This window comes from Lucilia sericata, unplaced genomic scaffold (assembly GCF_015586225.1).
Source record: "Lucilia sericata isolate MDLA Ls3-8-SP2 unplaced genomic scaffold, ASM1558622v1 Contig000981F_arrow, whole genome shotgun sequence".
NCBI lineage: Eukaryota > Metazoa > Arthropoda > Insecta > Diptera > Calliphoridae > Lucilia > Lucilia sericata.
Window position 1 is genome coordinate 116,241 of NW_023994964.1, and position 23,927 is coordinate 140,167.

General features: G+C 29.7%; 2 protein-coding genes across 2 annotated transcripts; both read left to right on the forward strand.

The window, feature by feature from the left end:
• The first annotated feature begins 7,861 nt into the window (after positions 1-7,861).
• LOC119609442 (zinc finger protein 706-like) lies at positions 7,862-10,572 on the forward strand. Its single transcript, XM_037964210.1, has 3 exons — positions 7,862-8,157; positions 9,903-10,060; positions 10,130-10,572. Exons 2-3 carry the CDS (start codon positions 9,917-9,919, stop codon positions 10,217-10,219), a joined length of 234 nt encoding a protein of 77 aa, XP_037820138.1. The 5' UTR covers positions 7,862-8,157; positions 9,903-9,916; the 3' UTR covers positions 10,220-10,572.
• Positions 10,573-13,197: 2,625 nt separating this feature from the next.
• Positions 13,198-23,291, forward strand: LOC119609434 (probable serine/threonine-protein kinase DDB_G0282963). The gene is made up of 7 exons (XM_037964199.1): positions 13,198-13,602; positions 13,683-13,816; positions 14,903-14,973; positions 19,453-22,236; positions 22,307-22,378; positions 22,435-22,641; positions 22,706-23,291. The coding sequence occupies exons 1-7, from the start codon at positions 13,556-13,558 to the stop codon at positions 22,940-22,942; spliced, it is 3,552 nt and encodes a 1,183-aa protein (XP_037820127.1). The 5' UTR covers positions 13,198-13,555; the 3' UTR covers positions 22,943-23,291.
• Positions 23,292-23,927: the final 636 nt, after the last annotated feature.

Sequence of the window (23,927 nt, forward strand, 5' to 3'; positions counted from 1 at the left end):
CCCTACTTTATCGCAAAAATTGTAATAAAACATTTTTTAATTTGTAAATGAATTCTAAGTACGATAATATTTTTGTACATTTTTATTTAAAAAAGGTAAAATTAACGGAACATATAATTGCGCATATTTATGCAAAATTTTTTCTTGTTTTTGAAAATATAGATTCATATTTTATTACGTTATAGAACAATTTCTGATCATTTGTAAAAATTTTATTTTATATACATATATTTGTATTTTAGTAAAAAAGGGATATTTTTTAAAATTTACAAAAAATTAAAATTTAAAAAAATGGCGCAAATTTGCGCAAACTTTTCTTTTTGTTCCTGAATATAGAGAGTTCATATATTGCAGTGAAATACTTATAACACCCTGTAACAATTTTGAAAAAAGCTTTCACATATGGAAAAGCTTATATGCATGTGAAACTAGAGTCCATTTAGAGTAATTCTGCATACTCCGATTTTTATAATCAGCTCTTATGTCCTTATAAAAGAACTTCAATGTTTAAAGGACGAATATTTGAAATATTTAAATGTGTTTTATGATATTGATATCAAATGAAAGCTGAGAATCTATACATTTTATCAATATTATTTATTTGACTCACATAGACAAAATATTGAAAATTAAAATAAATTTAAAAAAGTCTCATTTTTGAAACAAAAAATTTGAACTATTTTTTGTAAGACATTTTAATTTTTAAGCTTCCATTTCTTTTTTAATCCTGATGAATTGAAATATATAACATTATACTCAGCTTCAGTTGATATTAATATTAATACCAAATTTTTTATATAAATTTGGAATTTAGTCTATTGAAATTTAGTCTTTTGAAATTGTATGTCCTTTAAACTTTAAGGTCCTTTTACAGGGGGCATAAGAGCTGATTATGAAAAACTGAGTAAACAGAGTTAATACTAATGGTAAAAGTTTCCTGTACACATAGATTTTTTTACGTGTGAAAATGACTGTTGCACGGTGTAATATTAAACTACTAAAAACTACTTTTACCTTTAAAATCCTTATATATTTTTTTTGAAAGTGGTAAATTATTAAAGTGGTTTTAATTTTATTATAATTTTTATATTATAAAAATCAATACCCTTTATTCGTTTAGACCCAAAAAATATCATATAAACGCGTCGTGTTCATATCCAGCTTAAGTTTGTCATTCCGTTTGTAATTTCCACAATATAATTTTTCGACCCTATAAAGTATATAAATTCTGGATTCTTATATATAGTGGAATCGATTAAGCAAAATTGCGATACATGCACATTACAACTCGGTCACAAAGACGTTTTTAACTGTATCATCAGCAAAGCCTTTCTGTTTATCGCTGTGCATAAGTCTAAATACGGTTTCATATGGGCAGCAGCATCATGTCGTAGATTTTCTGATATTTTGCGAAATTAAATACATTTTACCTGATGCAACACAACTTTTAAAACAAGTAAGAAATTATAGTCGGGCGAGGCCGACCATATAATACCCTACACCTGTTACAAAAATAAAATGTCATTTAGTTTTCATAATAAAGCATTGTAATTGAATTGTACCTTGCCTCAGATATACTTAAGCCATTTATTGTTGAATAAAATTATGGACGTTTAAGTCAAATTTTGAAGGGGGCTTTGCATATGTGCTATGGTCAAATGAGACCCTATAATTATAAAATTCACGAGAGTCATCAAGGTTAGTATAGCACTTGGTTTTGCAGCTTTTTGTAGAGATACGAGTTTATTAAACATAATTATGAATTTAAAAGCCCTATTCGTCGGATTGGGGGCTAGGTGAAGTAATGGACCGATGTTAACCATTTTCAATAGGCTTTATCTTCGGTAACATAGAAGATCATGTGCCAAATTTTATTGAATTATCATAAAAATTGCGACCTATAGTTTGATTATAAGGTTTACAAGCCCTATTCCGGGGTTCAATTGTATGGGGGCTAGGTGAAATAATGGACCGATCACCATTTTCAATAAGCTTCGTCCCAGGGACAATAGAAGATTACGTACAAAATTTCATTGAATTCTCTTCAGAATTGCGACCTGTAGTTTGATTACAAGGTTTACATAAACGGACAGACGGACGGACATCACCCAAAATATTCACTAATATCCTACGGAGTTTAGTATTGAAAATCGGTTGACACTGTGAATAGTTATGAATCAAAATTAAAAAAAAAACTCCGAAAGAAGGAAGTTTTTTGACACATTCTTATAAAATTTTTACAAAAACTTTGCAATATACATAGTTCCATTAAAATCATGACATACATATTTGCTTCTTTACAAAAACTTAATCCCTGTTGAAAATTGTCGAAATCGGACCTCCCGTATAAATGTACATACATATGTATATATTCCCGAAAAATTTATTTATTTTTAACCTTCCTATACCCGCGCGTTGGCCTGTGAGACCGATTTTTATACCCTCCACCACCATCAGTGGTGATAGAGGGTATATATAACTTTGTCATTCCGTATGTAACACCAAGAAATATTCATCTGAGACCCAACAAAGTATATATATTCTAGGTCCTTATCAAATTCTGAGTCGATTTAGCTATGTCCGCCTGTCTGTCCGTCTGTCTGCCTAAAACACGCTCATGTTAAAACTAAGCAAAGGAAGTACACCAAATTCTCCGAAAATATTCATTGTTGTCCTAAGCAGTTTGGTATTGAAAATGGGCAAAATCGGTTCATACCGGGAAAAGTTATGAATAAAAATTTAAAACAACCTCGAAAAAAATAAGCATTTTTTACACATTCTGATGTAATTTTCTCGAAAACTACGAAAGATAAATTCATGAAAATTACCATACATTCGTTTCTACATAAGAGCTTGATCTCTGCTGCAAATTGGGGCGTCACAATCTCGATATCTTCACAAAATTAAAATCATATGTCAATAGAATTCATTCAGAGAAAACATTTTTTGGATCGGTCCATAATTGGACATAGCTCCCATACAAGGACCCCTCCCGAAAATCACTTAAACGTACATAATTCATTACTAAATTAAGATAACCATATAGAATTTGGTACAAGTATTGCTCCCACATACAGAAATATTACTACGAAATTTTTTTTCGATCGGTCCATAATTGGTCATAGCTCCCATACAAGGTCTCCTCCCGAAAATCACTTAAACGCGCATAACTCATTACTTAATTAGGATATTCGTATAAAATTTGGTACAAGTATTGCTTATCTGTACAGAAATATTATTGAGAAATTTTTTTCCGATCGGTCCATAATTCGGTCATAGCTCCCATACAAGGTCCCCTCCCGAAAATCACTTAAACGCGCATAACTCATTACTTAATTAGGATATCCGTATAAAATTTGGTACAAGTATTGCTTATCTGTACAGAAATATCACTGAGAAATTTTTTTCCGATCGGTCCATAATTGGTCATAGCTCCCATACAAGGTCCCCTCCCGAAGATCACTTAAACGCACATAACTCATTACAAAATAAAGATATCCATATAAGATTTGGTAAAAGTATTGCCCGTATGCACAAAAATATTACTGTGAAATTTTTTTTCCGATAGGTCCATAATTGGTCATGGCTCCCATACAAGGTCCCCTCCCAAAAATCACTTAAAACCACATAACTCATTAGTAAATGAAGATATCCATATAAAATTTGGTACAAGTATTGCTCTTGTATACAGAAATATTACTATGAAAGTTTTCTTGGATCGGTCCATAATTGGTCATAGCTCCCATACAAGGTACCCTTCCGAAAATCACTTAAAAGCGCATAACTCATTACTAAAGTAAGATATCTATATAAAATTTGGTACAAGTACTGCTTATATGACTGAGAAATATAACTGGAAAATTTTTTTCCGATCGGTCCATAACTGGTCATGGCTCCCATATAGAAATTTTTTTCCGATCGGTCCATAATTGGTCATAGCTCCCATACAAGGTCCCCTCCCGAAGATCACTTAAACGCACATAACTCATTACAAAATAAAGATATCCATATAAGATTTGGTAAAAGTATTGCCCGTATGCACAAAAATATTACTGTGAAATTTTTTTTCCGATAGGTCCATAATTGGTCATGGCTCCCATACAAGGTCCCCTCCCGAAAATCACTTAAAACCACATAACTCATTAGTTAATGAAGATATCCATATAAAATTTGGTACAAGTATTGCTTATATGCACAGAAATATTACTGTGAAATTATTTTCCTATCAGTCCATAATTGATCATAGCTCCCATACAAGGTCCCTTTCAGAAAAACACTTAAAGGCTCGTAGCTCATTACCTAATAACCCATAAAATATGTGGCATAAATATTATTTTTGTACACTTAAATGTTATTTCAAAATTTTTTCATGATTGGTCCATTCTTGGTCATAGCTCTCATACAAGGTTCCCTCCCGAAAATCACTTAAACGCACATAACTCATTACCAAATATTGATATCCATACATTTAGCAAAAATATACATAAATTAACCTATAAAATTGTAGTACGATCGGTCCATATTTGGTCATAGCTCTCATACTAGTCCCATCCAGAAAATCACTTAAATGCACAATATTCATTACCAAATAATGATATAGATACAGAATTTTGAAATTTTGTCTTTATATACATAATTGGTCATAGCTCCCATACAAGGTCCTTTTACGAAAATCTCTTAAACTCACATTACTCTTTACCAAATAAAGCTATTGATACAAAATTTGGTACAAATATTAGTTTTGTATACAAAAATTCTATTTCCAGATTTTTTCACGATCGGTTCATAACATGGGTGTGGTCGGTCCCATAAAAGTTTCCCTTCAGAAAATCAAATAAACACTCATAACTTATTACAAAATTACGATATAGATACAAAATTTGACTGAAATATAGCTTTTATGTACAGAAATTTTGCTTAAAGAATTTTTTACGATCGGTCTATAATTGGTCATATCTCCAATACTAGGTCCTGCCCTTAAAAGCGCTTTAACCGTATTTAACTAGTTGCATTATCAATTTGCGTAGAACAAAATTATATATGTATTTTGAAAATCCTTAAATCTTTCACACACATGCATACATGCAAATTAATAAATATCACTAAGCGCTATTAAAATATAAAGAAAATGGCGTTTGTAATGTTCAATAAATCTTGTAATAGATTTATGCTGTTTAAATCTTGGGATTTTTCCTTTTTAAGACATGAGAAAACTTATTTCTACAAATATTTGATCAATTAGAAAAGTATTAATATAAAAGTAGCTGGTGGAGGGTATTTAAGATTCGGCTCAGTCGAATATAGCACTCTAACTTGTTAAAAATTATGATTTTTTATTATAAAAGAGAGATGACAAGATGTAAGCTATATTTTAATATAGGTAGAAAGTCCCTGAGAACATTTCATATATGCTTTTTAAGAGATTTTTGGTCTGTGAGTCGACGCGGGTATAAGTGTATCAATTTTGCTCAAGTAAACGACATTTTCTGCAAAATTTCTGTTAATATCGCTTAAAACACTATTTACTTACTAAATGTTCATCACATTTTAATTTCGATTTTTAAATAACCGTAATTATGTATGCTCTACAAAAGTCGGTCCCACAGACCGACGCGTGTATTAGTGTCATAGTTTTTGGCGCGGGTATAGGAAGGTTAATAAATTTCGTCGATATCTTCACAAAATTTTACAAATTAATGTTTTATATCAATAGAATTCACACAAAGAAAAAAATTCTGGATCGGTCAATAATTGGTCCTAGCTCCCATACAAGGTCCCTTCCCGAAAATCTCCGAGTGCCGATAGTAAATCTACCGAACTTAACTGACCTTTCGGACTACATGCAAGAAGACTAAACTTAATCAGATCTGCATGACGAGAAGGAAGATGAGAGTATCACTCACTTCCTTTGCCATTGCACCGCACCAGCAGATCATCTGCCAGGTAGCAACTTTTTGAATGTTTTAACGGATCTATCAGAGGATGATATCCGAAAGATAGACTCCATTATTCGTGCGCCAAACTGGTTTGGTAAGCTTCTATAGTTACAACAAAAAGTTTGAATTTATGAAAAGTCCACAGTTTTATATTTTCGAGTTTTTTATTATATAAATCTGTAACAATATTGGACGTAAAAGAAAAAAGTAAATGGAGGATCTAACTATGTCCGACATTAATAAAAATACCTTAGATTTTAATTTTGAAATTCTATTTTTCGCATTTAGACTTTTTTAACAAAAAAGTTAATTGTTTGAAAGTCGATTAATAGAATTTTTCTAAAATACTCTTGGTTTGTTAGGGCCGTTTGCGTTTCAGGTGACGATTTGTAATACATTTTTCCAAATAATGTTTAAACAACAACAAAAGAAAAAAACAAATGTAATTTAAAAATTCAAATACAAAAGTCTCCGTTATTTTGAACCACATACTCTTTAACCCTACATTGAATTATTTTATAAGTTTTACTTTGCAAAGTCTGGCAGCACTCTATAAAATCACATTTTTCTCAATCTCCTCATCTCATTCTTTCAACAAATATGAAATGCGAAGATTAAAAAGAAATAGACATAAACACTGTAACCTAACGATGCAAGCAGAATTTGTGAATTATTAATTTTATAGCACAGTATTATTGTGATTTTTTTCTGAAAGATCCAGAGTCCTGCGCCGACTAAGCTGAAAGCCGGCTAGAAATTTTCAATCCAAGACGACGATAATTGACTTAACAGCTTCACTAAATTCTTGAAATTTCGAAAATAAAAATTTAATTTTTATTTTAAGCAAGTTATTTTTTCAACAATAAGCTGCTACGTTGAAATTTTGGCGTAGAATCCTTCTTAACGTACGAATTAAATGAAATATATGCAGTTTGCAGTATGGTACATAAAAAAACTGCAAAAAAATTGTATTTCTCGATCTGTAAAATAATAAGGTCCACTTTCGAAAATATAATCACATATCGAAATTAAAAATCTCCTTGTAAATCGTCTTTAATTTAACTCTATTTAAAAATTAGTTGAATAGTTATTAAATCTTTCATACACGCACAAATGATTAAATACTTTTAAAAACATACTTTAAGGCGCCAATATAAAAATTTTAAGAATCGTTACATTTTGTTAGCTTAGCAAGTAAACGTACCAAGTACATTTTTATGGAAATTGAGATTTTAATACAGAAAGATATTTTAACTTAAAGTACATATTCCTCAATCAAAAAATTATTGTGCTTTAATATAAAATCTTTAATGATTAACTTTTACTTTTTTTAAATAAAGCAAAATAGGTAATTACTGACAACAAACTGATATTCTTTAACAGGGTTGATGTAGGAAGAAAGGTCATTTATGGACAAAATCTCATAAAACTGTGTAGTGAAATTTTGTTTCCTATAAAACTAGTTTATTTTGGATTTCAAATTAATATACAAAGGGCCACAATCTGATTCTCCGTTTATCGATTGACCGGTAGACATTCTGCCGGTTAAAATAATTTTTGTATGAAAACTGTTAATATGTATATCGTTTCGATAAAAAATAATAAGACATTGAGAAAATAGGGGAAAGTATTTTAATTGTTTAAAAATAATAAATTCCAACTGTATGCCGAAATATATCAGTAATATTTTGTAAAAACAAATTTCAAATTATACTTATACAAACAAATATTAATACTCGGTAATGTATACATTACATTACAAATTATGTTTATACTATAAACTTGTATTGCAAAACATTTTTGACAAATATTAATACTCGGATATGTTTTCTGAAAATAAATTTATGAATACCTCTAAAAAAAAATCGAAACAGACTATAGAAAATTTGTCGGCTTTAAGCCGTCGTTGAAAAGTTTAGTGTCAAACTCCGTCGCCGTTAATTTTTGTCGACGCTGGTCTCTGAGCAAAACTTGGAAATCTTTCATTTTATAGCAGAGGTATTTTTTGTCGTGCATTTTTCTTTTAAAAGAAGTAATATCAAAAACACAAATTTAGTTATTAACAAAAAGAAAAAAAAAACTCAAAATACATAATTAATTATAAAATATTTATTTAACATTGCGACAAATTATTTAACAACACAATACCAATTACTTTTACATTCGTTTTTATAAAACATTCGCAAGTTATTGGGATTTAATAACAAAAACAACAAATTAGGTAAGTAATAGTGTCGCACTGCTAGCAGAGGCCACATGCACAAAAAATGTTCGAGAAAAAAAATATTTCTTTTGGCAAATTGAAAATTAAGATACATATTTTGTTTAAGAGGATTTCATAATTTTAAAAACATGAGAATTTTGTTTGGAAATGATTACAATTTATACAGAGAGTATTTTAAGTTAAATATGAAATTTAATATGTATAATATTGTACGCAAAAAATCAACGTGGTCGCCATTTGTCTTTCAGATTGGATTATGAAGATGTCTCATTTGCAATTATCTTCGTAAATAAATGTTAGAAAAAAAACTAAAGTTTTCTTTGTAAATTTTTGCGAATGTTTGTTTTATTAAGAAAAAAATTACTGGAAAAACCAGTATGTAAAATGTACGTAATGATGCAGGTGTTGGTTGGGATTTTTTTCATTTTGCTTATTTTTTTTATTGTGTATTATTTTTAATTCCGGCATAGTATTTTTGTGCTTTCTCTGCATTTCACAGAGATTGCAAATATTGGTCTTACAAATGTCATCAGATACAGTATGTTCGAAAAGTTTTAATTCAAAGCAAATATAATTCTGTTTGAAACAAACATGTACAGGATAAATTTTAGCTTCACAACAGGCTTGGGCTAATGCTTATTATTTGTAATGTGTAATTGAGCAATAACCAAAATTACCTGTAGTAGTTTTTGATGTATTGACAATTATAATACATACATATTTATAACATGTAATTGAGTAATGATAAATTTCAATTATATGTAATTTTAATCGAAGTATTTCTATTACATGTTATAGGTAATATGCATAATATACTCCTAATTACAATAATTTGTAATGTGTAATTGAACAACAATTCAATTACAACAATTTGAATTACATGTGATAATTGAAATCTTGACAATTACATATAGTTGTTGAAGTTTTATCAATTAAAACAATTAATTATAAATGGAAATACTTCAATTACATGAATTTGCAAAACTTCGATTACAATAACAAATAAAATAATTGGTAAAACCTCAATAACAATTGTAATTGAAGTTTTTTTTAATTCAGAATTTAAAATTTGTCATGTTTAGAGTATCTAAATCCCCACAGTTCGCCTACAGCGAAACAAAAATCCCTCCCTCTTTTCTCCCTACAAACTATTGAAGTAACAAACTTCCATAAACATGGTTTGCAAGAAGATTACTGTTCTGCTTGGCCAATACCGCCAGTATGGTTTCATCCAGTCTTATGGGTGGAGGAATCCACATCGACCTAATGTTAATTCAGATGCATGAATCACCCCCAGCTTGGAATTCGGACTAAGATCACCAAGTTAGGCAACTGTGGCCCTTAAAAATTCAAAAGAGTTTTTATTACCACAATTGACAATCTTGATGCTACTACTGTGTGCAGCGATCTCATCCAAGAACCTTCCTTCGACCAGCTGCCACAGATCGGGACTGATCTTTCCATCCGGATCAGACTGATCTATAACCGCTGCTCGAAGGTTACCGTCCAGACACGTATTTTATTAAATATTTTTTGTTGTATTCGTTCGGTTTCTTGATGATAGGCAATTTTTTATTAATTTTAGAAATTAACTTATAACAAAAGTTTATAGGTCTCGTTCATAACCATTTATTAGAGGTTTATTAATTATATTTTTTTGCATAAGGCCCCAATAATTTCCACATTTTTCTCCTTAAATAGTTAATAAAATAATTCCTTTAATCTCCTTATATCTAATATAGTTATCTAAGAAAAAATGGCACGTGGTCACCAAAAATTACAATCACAAGCAAAAGCTCAAGAAAAACAAGCAAAACTTAAGAAACAACAAGGACACAGTGCCAACGAACAAAAGAAGGCTGCCCAAAAAGCATTAGTTCATGTTTGTGCCGTATGCAAGGTAACATAAATAATCGTTTTTCACGAATTTTACAATTTCATTTATATTTATTTCTTTACATCATTTTAGTCCCAAATGCCTGATCCTAAAACGTACAAACAACATTTTGAAAATAAACATCCCAAAAATGAAATGCCACCAGAACTAAAGGACGTCTAATACGGGTATATTTTTTTAATTTTTATCATTTTCAATACGCGCACCCGCCTTGGACTTAAGGGTTATTGCTGAGCAGCTTGCTGTATAATCTTGTAATTAAAAAAAGCTGTTTAATTTATTTACATATACATCTTTTTATTATAAAACAATATTATTTTCCTTTTTCTTTTTTTTTATGAAAATTTGTGAATTACATACATATAATTATTATAATATAAAAACAATAAAAAAGAACATGACTACAGACACATACATACAGCCGATATTAAAGATACAGTCGATAAAATAGATAATGTAATATTTACATACACATGTTTATGACGATTGAAAAATGCTCTATTTTGTAGCTTAAATTAATATGAATTTGTATAAATGGATTTAGCATTATTTTAACTTCCAATTTTTCTAAATATATAATTGTGTTTTAAAAAAATATTTTAATTTCATTGCAAATGTGAGAAAATTTACTTTGAATCTGATATGCATTTAATAATAAGTTAATATTCCGAACTCTTGCACTAGTATAATGATCACACAACTATCATTATTCTCTGACAATACTTATTCTTCACTTCGATTACGTTTCCGCATTCAGTTGCGCAACGATAAAAAAACAGTATTCCAACAAAAATCGGAACAGTAAGAAAAAGAAGAAACAGGACTAGTTTGGGAATGCATAACACTGCATAGCATCTGATGATTAGTTTGTGATGCTGAGCAAGTTTTAAAACGAGTAAATTAAAATAAAGTTCATGAAACAAATCTAAATCTTTACTCATTTGTCGCATCAGCCACAGCATTACAATCGTAGCTACATTTTTGTAAGTTGCAGAATGCCAAAGTTGTCAAAAGGATAAAATTTCGAATTGAAATGCGGAATAAGATTGAAATTCAGTTAACAACGAAAAATTGGCAAATTTTCATGAAACCGTAGGGTCATTAATGGGTCGATTATTGAATTAAATGATCGAAACGTAAATATAATTTTATAATTACATAAAATCTATTGTAAATAAACCAGAGATGGGGGTACTGCAATAAATATTTAGTTAAATCAATATTTCACTAGCACTAAATATTATTTCAAAAAATATATTTTTCACTAATTTTCAAGGAGCTTAGTGGTAGTGAAGCTTATATATTTAGCACTAATATTTGTTATTTTTTTAACTATAACTCAATTGAGTGGTAGTGTAGAAAAAAGCACTACACTCAAATAGTTAAAAATTTGAACAGTAACTAACAAAAGGCTTCAATAATTTTCTTTGCACTATTTTTTGTTTTATGAAAATTAAAGAATTTGTAGGACAATAAATGATTAAATTTTTTAAAAGATACATCTATTAAAATGGAAAATACTGATTTTGTTAGCGTTGACACTATGATGGACCCTACATATGCAGTTACCCCAACAACGTATCATGCTTTAAAAAGAAATGGTTGAATCACCTAAATTCCAAAACTTTTGTCTTCTTCTGTTCAAGTATAATTTTTTTATTTCTTTAGCGGAATGGTGAACTCTTCTCGGAGAAATAAATTAAATGGCCAATTTTGTATCTCGATTGCCACTTCAGCTGCGTTGCCAAAATTATGTGGCTACTGGATGTTTTTTAGGCAATAGCTTGGAAACTTTGTAAATAATGAACGTTTTACTCATTAATAATATTCGTCCAATGAGTTTTTGGTTGACTTACACCATTTCTAGACTGATCTATTAACGTGAACCTTCAAATTAGTGAAACATTTCTTTGTTGAAAAAAAAAATAGTGCAGGAATATTTTTGAACTAATAATTTAGTGTAGAAAATATTATTTCATAGTGTAGAAAATATTATTTCATATTTTTAGTTAAAAATTTTTAATATCACTATTATTGAGTGCGGCTTATATTTTTCAATTCATCACTAAACATAAATAAAAGTAGTGAATAATTTTGAACTACCACTAATTATTAGTAATAGTTAAAAATTAGTGCACTACCCCCATCTCTAAAATAAACTATATACTATTGCGTTAAAATTGTGAGTAATAAAGAAAAACTGTGGTTAATAATAAAAAACATAGAAATCAGTGAAATAGTTTTAAAGTTTTTACAAGATTTCGTTGACATGTGCATTTGAAACGGCTTTTTAAGGATAAATTACTTTACATACATACATATGTACATTTTCTATGTTGCGGGTAAAATTTTCAATTATATTTAATATGTTGGTTTAGCACAGAAATAAAATGCAGCGCTATCCGTTTTGTGAATAATTTGGCGATATTTTGAGTAATGATATTAAGTGCCATCTATTGACGAATAAAATAGTTAGATTTATTTCTTAAAGCAGTTAGTGCCATCTGTATGTCAAACACAAAACTAAAGATAAGAGCTGCCACATCTTCAGTTTTTTACCACCAGAAAATATTGTTAAAGATAATAACATACATATTTATACATTAAATTGGGCTACACACTTTACGTACGACTTTTTCATATTATGTCCGGATTTTATACAGATAATTTTAAAAATTCTGATTTTATAAATATTTGCTTCCAAATTCCCAGTTTTTAATAACTCGGATTCCGTTTTTATTAAAGTTGAAAACTTAGCCGGCTAACAGCCGATTTATAGTCGTCGTTGAAGTTTTTAATGTCAGCTGCCGCCGTCATTAATGTATATCGACTAAGGTCTCTAAATCTGGGAGGAAGCAAGCATTGCATTTTTAATTGTATTTTTATTAATAATGTGAATTTAATAAAACAAACTGGTGCAAAAATATTAGATTTTAATATTTAACAAATTTTGTTAATAGCACTACAAACAATTTATTAAAATGTAAATTAATTTAGTGCTATTAAAATAAAACATTACTAGAGCTTCGTACAAAAGAAAAGAAATCAAAAAATACAAAAAGAAGAAAGAAAAATAAAAAAAAAACAAAGTTGAGGAGTCAAAAGGAAACAAAACACAAAATAAAGAGAAATTAGCAAAAAATTACGTCGTGTGGTGCCTCTTTTGTAATTTTTACCCTTTTTTAGTTTTGTCATAATTTATTTTATACTTATTTCAAATAAAACAGAAAAATAATTTATTTTTTGTGGTCTAAATAATAAAAAGTGAAAAAATTAAGTGTATAATTGTATATGCGATCAGCATATTGAAATAATATAAAAGGGTCAATCAAACAAGACTCTCAAGTAAAAATACGTGTTATTTGTTGTTTTACTTGAGATTTGATTCCCTTGCTTTCTGTACCCGACCAACAACTAACAAATTATAAAATCAAAAAGAAAAACGAACGAATAACGTCTATTGTTGATTGCTGAACAAACTATTTTTTAGTCATCATCATGGATATTATAGATGTTGATGAGGCACTTAAAGATGATTCCTTTATGTAAGTTTTAAATGAGAGAAAGAAAAATATTGCTAATTGCTAAACCATAAAATCAATTAAAACATTTATAAATGTTATAGATTTCTCGAAGACAAAACACACGATGATATATCAAATATTTTGCAACAATGGAAAAGTAATAATGTTATACCGCCTTTAAACAACACCTCCTCCCATTCACAGCCACAGCCACAGCAACAGCAACAAGAACAAGGTAAAATAAAAACGTCCCACAATAAAAATAAATACCTACTTGGATTTGTTTGTTACTTAAGTATGAAAATTTACAATGTCTTTAAATGGGTTACTGCAGCAACGGTCTTTCTTAAACAGCCAACTAACCAACCAACCGGTAACTCGTTTTGTCCATAAATGTTTAAATGTCTTCAAAATGAAAAAAATATGACATAAATTACACTTTTCTTGTAATTAACAAACGTATGTATATACAAATTTCTAAGCCCATGGTTTTGACCATTACTTTTACCAACATATGTACCTACATTCATATTTATGTACGTATGTACATTAGTGTGGTTCCGTTTGTAGGAAGAACAATAAAGTACTAAAAATGAAAGCTTATTACATTATAAGATACCTTTTCTCAAAAAATTTTGTTCTGGGGATAATATTTCGTGAGAAGGTAATATTTTAAGGCTTTTGAAATTTGTTCATGTTTCACACAAGAAAAGTTATCAAATTTGTTTACCATATGAACTCTGAGAGTCCCTTTTAATCATAATTTTTTGTGCCTTCAAAGACCAAAATATGAAAAAAATAAAAACCTCACTAAATATTGATGGCAGGCCAAAATTTTTTAGCAATGTTAGCTTTGAATGAACTAAATTTTAATTTTCGGTGGAACTATCAGCGACTTTCATTTTGGTGCTGCCCTAATGTATATAGTAATACCAACAATGTTAGGAAGTTAAACAAGTTTAGATATGTAACTAGACAAAAATGCATTCCCACATTTAAACTCGAATTGAATCTTGTTTATAAAAGAAAGCAAGACAAATCTGCATATTTCAGTTACATTTTTAACGTTTATTGCCCCCATTTTCATTTTTTTAATTATTGGAAATTTTCTTATACTTAAGGTACTATCATGCCAATGTTTTTTGATTTTGTTTTAAATGATTTTTTAATTGTATAGTCGGATACCACTTCTTATTTTTAAAATTTTTCTCTTTTCTTTTATTTCCCACGCATTCATTCAAATTAATTTTCAACTGCTCTGCATGCAATCTTAAATATGGATATTGTTGGTTACAATGACGTTTTAAATATTCGTGTACAGCTTATAAATATGATTCCAGAACATTCACGCGACCCAAACGGAAATCTGCTCAAAATCTTGAACTGCAATTCGTAAGTATTTATTTATGTAAATGCTGTTTCATTGTGTTGTGGTTGCATATAAAATTATTTTTCTTTTAATTTATTTTTAACTTTCATATTTCTGTAATGTTACTGTTTATTAAAAAGCATTGACATAAATTTGCAATATTGTATTGTATAAGAATATTTTTTATCTGATTTTTTAAGAAATATTCAGTTCAAATTTGGACACACTTGACATTATGTTGACTACAGACTAATAACTGTCCAAAATTTCTAAATATTTGAAGAAAATACAATTTTGTATGTATGTAATTGAAAAAAAGAGACTCATGCAAGAATTTTACCCAATTCAATGAAAATCTTACATGGATACCTTCGAAGATTCCCTAAAATGCCCAAAATTACGAATTTGTGTGTTATAAGAAAATATGAAGAATCCTTGAATCTTGACAGAGAAAAAATAGATCTCATACAAACAATTCTGAACTATTCATTAGAAAGCAAGACTACCGTAGCAATATCGTCAATGTTTCTTCTTACAACAACTAAAATTTACACAAACTAATACTCAAACCACTTTATTTACACTGAAAAAAACTTAACGAAATTATTTTTGTAAAATAAAACACAAGTTTCTGAATATATACGAAAGAATATATTACGAAAGGTTTAATATTTAAAAGAGTAATTATTGCAGATTGGATAAACATAAAGTAGATAATACAAATATTTACTATTTATTTTACCAGATACACACATATGTATGTATGTTTGTATATTTCTACGCATTTCAAATGCTAGTGTAGATTAATTCTTATATGTATTCATATATCTCTTTTAACAAACACCTAAACACTTTTTAATATATCTTAATTTCCTCAATCTAATTGACCGTTAAAAAACAGTTCGACCTTGAATTCAATAAATCAGCAAACATGAGAGCTGTTTATTGTTTGTTTATGTGACGAAATTTATATTTAATAAAAAGTATACATATGTATGTATGTATATAAAAACATACATAAATGTGTATTTATAATAGTTGTGTTTTGTTGCTAACGTTCAAAGGCAATTTCATATAAATTTAAAATGTATAAACGTTAGGAGTTAACGTGTAAAATTATACAAGTTAATTTTAACGTCGATAAAAGTGCTACCAATTCAAAAATAAAAATACAAATATTAATGTGTTTATGTCAAACAATAAAAAAATATTTTAAAATAAAATTTAAATCAAAAAAAAATATCAAATAAAAAAACCTTTTTTAAGAAAATGTAAATAATTTCAAGATTTAGCAGATTTCTTCTGTGGAGTGATGCCAAGTCAGGTAATGTTCGTTTTGTTGCTAACTTTAAGCGTTAACACTCATTGATAGCAACAAAACACAACTAATATAAATGTTGTGTAAATTATAGTATCAATGCAAACCTGTTGTTTCAAACAATGATTGTTAGATTTATTATTTAACAGATGTTAATAATTTCAAAAGTTAAACACTATCAATTGACATGAACGTTTTTTAGAAGCAAAATGAAGATTCCCTTGTCCTCTTTCATGTTTAATTTAAATTTGTTTTTTTTTTTATATATTAACTGAATATTGCTTAAAATGTATTTTATAAGAAAAAATTCTAATAACGGCAACATTTTTTATATTAGAGCTTTTTTAAGCTTTATTATAACAATATTATAGTTCAATGACTAGTCTATTAAGTATTACATATGTATATGTACTAGTCTAATAACACTAATCAACAAAATCGAACATTTTGCAGGCCTTTTAAATAATTTCTATGTATTTCCATCCTCTCAGTTCAAAAATCGTTATGAAATTTTCCGGTTAGCGTTAGTTTCAGAGAAATTTCGATTTTTGTAAAAACATTATTTACGACACTTTTTAGAGGTTTCTAAAAAGTGTTGTAAATTCTCAGAGTTTTTTAACAACACGTTATTCTACACCATGATACAACCATTATTATGTTCTATGGAAGTTGAGTTTTCCCCTAAAGTACTACCAACACAACCAATAATACAATTTTTCTTTTAAAAAATGGAAATTCGTTAAAAACGCAGTGAAATATTTCCGATTGTTTTTTTTACATACTTATGAATCCCAAATATTACAAAATTCACAATCGGTGCCGTAGCGTTGTTTTTGTTTCGAAAATTTTGTCTGCGAAATGACAACAATATGATACTGATAGTGAATTGGATAAATGCGATGCCCTTTATTTTAAAAAGTAAACTTGTTGATGTTTTTAAGTTCTTGTCATGATATTTGTGAGGATCTTATGGCTTCCAAAGTTTCATATTTGTATATATATGTATGTTTTTTGTATCATGATGTAAGAAAACATATATTGTTAAAAGTATAAAAATTCAATTTATTTAAAAATATTTCACTAAATTTGTATCGAATTTCCAATTGTTATTGTTATGTGTTGGTTTACATTAAATTAAACTTGTAAGGGCAAAACAAGAAAAATACAGTTTTCAACTTCGCTGCAGGTCATCCAAGGTATCCAAGGTATGTTGTTAAACAACCCTATAAATATTGGACCGGTACTGATAAATTAGTAAAATACTAAAAAAAAATTTAAAATAACGTTTTAAGTCTATGGAAAAGTTTAATAACTAGTATATTAACTAGTCTATAGACTAGTCTAATAACTATTCTATGGACCATACATGGGAGTAGTTAATTATATCGACTAATTAATTGACGATTTCATTAGCATTAAATTGAAAAAAATTATAATTATTTTTTTTTCATTAGCATTATTTTGTCTAATGGTAATGGTTTTTAATGAAACGATTTCATTAGTAATTATTTAAAAATAAATTTTCATTACCATTTTTCAATGGATTTTAAAAATTTTCGAACATTAGTTCGAATTTCGAAATTAATTTCGAATATCCGAACATTATAATGTATTGTCAGTAGGTGAAATCATGTATGCCAAATTTCAGCACATTCGGACTAGAAGAACTAGTTTTAACAGCTTTAAAATTTTTTCGAACACGAGTTCGAATTTTCGAAATTTTTTTTTTTAGGTTTTATGACTCAGAGATTAATTTAAAAACATAAAAAAATTTTCGAAAATAACTTCGAATTTTCGAACTTAATTTCGAATATTCGAACATATTATTGTATTGTCATCAGATATACTTATGACTGCAAAATTTCAGCCAATTTGGACTACGGGAACTGGTTTTAAAAGCTTTCAAACCTCGAATCTTCGAAAAATTTTCCTTAATATATTTTTCGACAATTTTAAATACTAATTAAATTCGTTTTTGAAAATTCATTATCAAATTCATTACCATTATCAAAAAAAGTTATAATGAAAAAAATATAATTTTCATTAAATGGTACTTAAAATATTTTTCATTACAATTTTTTCTATAAATGCCCACCAAAAAAATTTTGCAGTAGTGCAAAGTGAATGCAAGTTTCATGACTTCTTTAATAACAGTGCTAATACAACTCATTCTAAATGCCTTCCAAAATTCAACCTATTCCGCAGTTAAAAAAATTCTTTGAAACTTCAAAAATGAATTCAGATTGTTATTTTAATCAAATGAAATGTATGTGTTATTAGAAATATTTTTGATTATTAATATTATTTTATATATTTTCCCTAATTTATTATACTATTTTCCTTAAAAATATTTAAAATGTCCTTCAAAAATACATACAAAACAAATAGCTTGAATTAATGAAACATCGTTTTCGAATCATTGAAATTGCATTGGTTCGATTATTCGAAATTCTCGCATAAACACATGATCTCCAATGACACGCTAATGTTAAAATCATGCATGTTTCACCTAAATCGAACCACTTCGTCATCACTTGCACCTCTGATTGAACAACATCTTTGTCATGTAACTTTTTGCTGGGTGGTAATGAAATTTTAATGCTTAATGAAAAATTCCCATGTATGCTATGGACTATTCTGTATACTAGTCCATGAACTAACTTATAGAAAATATGTTTGTAAAATATAGATTAGTCTATGGCTTCTTAGAAGAGATCATTCACTTAAATTCACTTTATAATGAAACCAGTGCGTTAGCTTATGCGAATACCACTGTATAAATAATTGCTCATATATATGATTTACACTAATTAAAAAGGCTTTAGGATAACAAACTATAATGTACACATCAAGATAAATTGGTTGTGAGATTTTTGGTGCTATTTTTTGACACAAATGAATACGTATGTTGGCTAGTTAGTGACGCAAATGACAATTTATATATGTACATGCACATCGAAAACAAATGAGTCATGTACGTAAATAAGAACTAATTTATTTTCCTAACATTACTCCTTAAAGTGTATACATAAATTGTTTACTTCTTAATGTACAAGACAACTTTTTATATTTCTATATATTTTATGTTTGAAAATAGTAAAATCAGCACCACAGCACTATCTTTCCTTATAACATTATTTATAGCAGCAATTGTTTTAATGTTTTAATATTTTATTGTTCATAGACAAATTCAACGAATACTTCACAGTATCAGACAAATAATCATCACCAACAAAATGCTATGCATTCACAGCCAGATAATCCGATGTTTAATTTAGAAATTGGTGGTTTGGTCACAAATATGCATAAGTCATTTTTGCAAGATACATCACCGCCACCATTTTCATCCATGGACGCGTCTATGGACCGTATGAACAATTCGCTAATTACATCAGCAGATTTTTCGAATATAAACTTTTTGCAGTCGACCAACAGCTTAGATTTTGGTGGTTCAGATGCGGTTGGATTTAGTAACTTTAACCTAACTGGTAAAGTAACAAATGATGGTTATAGCTTAAGTGACATGATTCGAGACCGAAAGGCTCTCGAATCACTGACCATGTCTAGTGATGGAACTTTAATTAAAGACTCACACATTGGACAAATCGATGATATTTCTCTGACCCTCAGTAAAACGGCATCGGGTTGCAGTACAATGGACAACTCCACAGAAAGCGTCGAGGCTAATAATCGCACAGTAGAAATCGTTAACAGCAACATGGATAGAACTTTCAATGGTGGTGTGCAATTGGAATTAGCCTCGTGTCATGGATTAAAAACTTCAGGGAGTAATAGTGGTGGTAACCAAATACCGAATGCTCTTCAGCGTACAATGATTCTATCGGATGAAATGATTGGTGATATTACCTATAATTTGGTTGAAAACAGTATGTATGCTAGCATACCCTCAGATCAAGCTCTTAGCGTAACTCAAAACTATGGGGACACACAAAATTCGGCAAAGGAGAATAAGCCTGCAGCAGTTCTTGATGAGACAATATGCTTATCAACGGCAAGTGGAGGTGCCGATAGTGTTACAGAAAATGTAAAAGCCGGAAACTCAACATTTGAATGTCAGAATATCACACCAGATACGCGCTGTGAAACACCCGAGGGTGTAGAAAAGAACATTGCAACCATGAAGAATTATATGTCAACTCCTCATGCATCCAGTGTACGTTATAATAAACATCATTACACTCCGACGTTAAAAATGGTTTATGATGGTAACATATCGCCGATAGTTCCACCTACCGGTGCTAATGCCACAAGAGTTCTTAACGAGACTTTTGAAAACAATCAACACAAAGCAATCAACGATCAAATGAACAAAACTAACATCATATATCCAACATTCGACAAGAATTTAAAACACTTAGAACAGCCGAGTCCTTCGCTCGAAATGAAGAACGTTATGGATTTAGCCCAAGCTGAAGCTAATCTACTGGCATCGAATAACAATGAGGAAGAATTCGATCATATGTTGGATGAATTTAGTAAAGTGGAGTTGAATGCGGAGCAATTGAAAATGAAAAAGTCATTAGACTCGATTAAGAGACGCTTTAACTATGGCCCAAATAGAGATAAATCGCAACAAAGAGAAATTTCGCGTGAAGCTAAGGACATGCGTGATATGATGAGGGTATCCGCAGATATATTGGGGGAGGAAGACCACTCTTCCAAAGACTATCTTAATATGACCATGGATATTGTTACACAAGATGATTGCAAGAAATCGAAAGAGCATTTAGTGGAATCCCCTCATGCGTTAAGCGAAACGTCGTCTGATGTTATAAAGAGCCCCCTTAAAGATTCTGTTACGACGAGCAGTATAACGGATTCCAAGATTTCAAATGGTCTTAGTTTATCTTCGGTAAGCACTGCAAGTACTGGAGGCGAGCGTCTTTTAAGCCGACGAAGTCGTTTATATGATGACTTTAATATGTCCACGCTATCATCGAGCTCAATGCATGGTACTAAAGTATCTTTGGGATCATCGTTTACAGTACACAAAGAAGATGATGCTATAGGTGACATTCGGCCAAATATAACAAATGAGACTGAAAATTTAAGTGGTCAAAATCCCCTTGAAATGGTGCAAGAAAAGACTGAGTCAATGCCAGAAACACAATCTACTTTGTCAACCCAACATTCGGATAACGCCAAAGAATCGACACCTGGCCAATATAGACTGGTTGAGAAACGCGAACGGGATCGTGATCGATTTAAAACTATTAAAATAAATAAAAACCGCAATGGTGACGCGGGCTGTGGAGATGGTCTTTCGGGATTTGAATTAAATGTGCCTTGTATTGATGACTACGCTATTGATGTGAACGTTGAAAGTGCAGAAGATTCCGAACAGATGAATCAGAGGTTTTCCAGACGTGATCAAACTGCTTCCCCTGTTTTCAATAACAATAAATCCGAAGTTGAGACGAATATTACGAATAAATCAACATCGAAAATAAATCCTAACTTCTTAACTTACAAGAAACCAAAAGATAAATTACAAACTAATATTCGAAACTTGCCAGAGGTTGCACCCGCTCCTACTGCTGTCCCTGTAGCACCGGAAGTAGCATCCTCTAAGCCTCGTTCATTATCTCGACCACGATATCTTAGCGGACTGACAAAGTTTTCCGCAGTTAGCAAAGCGACATCGGCTGACGAACTAGAGAAATCTATTCCACGACAAACAAATCTAAATGCAACAACCTCTGCATTGAATGTTGGTCTATCAAAAGGATCAAGTGCGGCAAATGTCTCCTTAAATCGCACACAAGTTGGCGGACCTAATGAAAAGCAATCGGGTGAACTAAAAAGCCCCATGGGTATCAAATCAAAATCTTTTCATAACTTGTCAAGCCATCATACTTATGCCAACAATACCGGTGGAGGCTTGCAAGCACCTAAAAGTTTTGGCCTTAAAAAACCAAGTGCAACAGGAATTTCAACCGAAAAATTGGTAAATAATCAAGTTTAAACATTTAATAAAAGTATTATATATTGAAATTTGTTTTATATAATTTGTTTAGGCCAAAGCAAATCCAAATCGAAATTCATGTTTGTTAAATCCCAGCAGCAATCAAATGCCGAACACGCAACAGGTTAATATTATGAAATCTGACAATTATTAGATGTAACAATTTGTTTGTGATTTTAGAAATCTGACGAATCAGTATTTAAAGTTCCGAAACTTGTATCTGGCATACGAGCTCCTGGAGCTGCAATGCAAGGCGGTGCAGCTGCAAAACGTGCTGGTTTGGCAAGACCATCTTCGGGTTACTATAGCCTCACAGTTACAGCCAAAGGAATGCAACCGGCCGCATCAAATGCTGATTGTGAAGCGGGAAGACAATCTCCTACAGATGTAAGTGGTATCTTGTTTCCAATATATTGCTATTAATTTTAAAATTTTCAATTTCTATCTGTAGAGTATGTCGTCAGCATCTTCCCGAGGTAGCGCTCAAAGTCTTAATAAAACTACGGTTATAAAGACAACTGGTACCTCTAATAATAGCAATGCGTTGAAATCAAATACTACAGCGGCTCTTACCAAAATTACCATCGGTTCTACAGGTATTCCAAAACCATCTGGCCTTAGGCCGCCTTCGAATATAAAACGCAGTGGACTTCCAAGACCATCGAGTTTTATAAAAACTGATAAATAAAGTAAAATATTATTTTAATATTTCTTTTCCCATAAGAAACTACTTTAAATTGCTCTCTTTTTTTTATCTCATAAACTTATTTAAGTTCTCAAATATGTTAGCATGTCTATATAAGGACCTTCTAACTTCTCCCTCTTCATTTTAACTTTAAGCGTATACTTAACATGTGTACTAAGTGAAAAAAAAACTCAGTTTTTGTCCATTTATATTATTACTGATTTCGTAATTATTATAAAGCAAAACTGATACTCAACTTATCAATCAATTAAATCCATTAATCCGTACTAACTTACTAACTTTGGCTAATTATTAATTTCGACTGTATTTTTTGTATGTCGCATTTATTAAAGAAAAAAAAAAATGAAAAAAACGTTATGTTACAATATAAAAATTATAAATTTTGAGTATTGTAGATTATATTCTGCTCAAATACAGAATTTATAAAATATTTTTGAAATTGTTATAGATATGAAAATTGAAAATTAAAAAAAAAAGTTTGTTAAAGTTCCTGCCTTAAAAAAACATCAGGAATATTACAATGATGATGTCCTTAAACACAATTAGTGCTGCTCAGTTAAACGAAAGAAAACTAAGAAAATGTATTAAATATTGAAATTAGTATTTATTTTTGAAAGAAAATTGAATAAACAAAAAATAATCTCCCATCGTTTATATACAAACAATACCTTCATCATTTAATTTTTAATTTTTCCAAAATAAAAATACACTTGAGTGCCAATTATGATTTCTTTGCTTATTCACATGAAACTCAAAACTTCTTATTCCTTGTCCCATGAACTTGAGGAGAATTCTATAAACAAAATCACAAAAAATAAAAAAATATCGTTTTAACCTCAAGCGAAAACCTATAACATTTTTTTTAGTTAAGGAAATGTGTTTTTCCCTTTTACATGCATATCTCTTATTTTAGTTTGTAAGTTTTTAAAACATACAAATATTCAACTATGTTAACTAAATAATTATT

Coding starts and splice junctions, on each gene's coding strand:
- LOC119609434 (XM_037964199.1), top strand. CDS start 13,556: ATGGATATTATAGATGTTGATGAGGCACTTAAAGATGATTCCTTTAT. Junction 14,974..19,452: donor AAAATCTTGAACTGCAATTC/GTAAGTATTTAT, acceptor TATTGTTCATAG/ACAAATTCAACGAATACTTC. Junction 22,379..22,434: donor AAATGCCGAACACGCAACAG/GTTAATATTATG, acceptor TTGTGATTTTAG/AAATCTGACGAATCAGTATT.
- LOC119609442 (XM_037964210.1), top strand. CDS start 9,917: ATGGCACGTGGTCACCAAAAATTACAATCACAAGCAAAAGCTCAAGAA. Junction 10,061..10,129: donor ATGTTTGTGCCGTATGCAAG/GTAACATAAATA, acceptor ACATCATTTTAG/TCCCAAATGCCTGATCCTAA.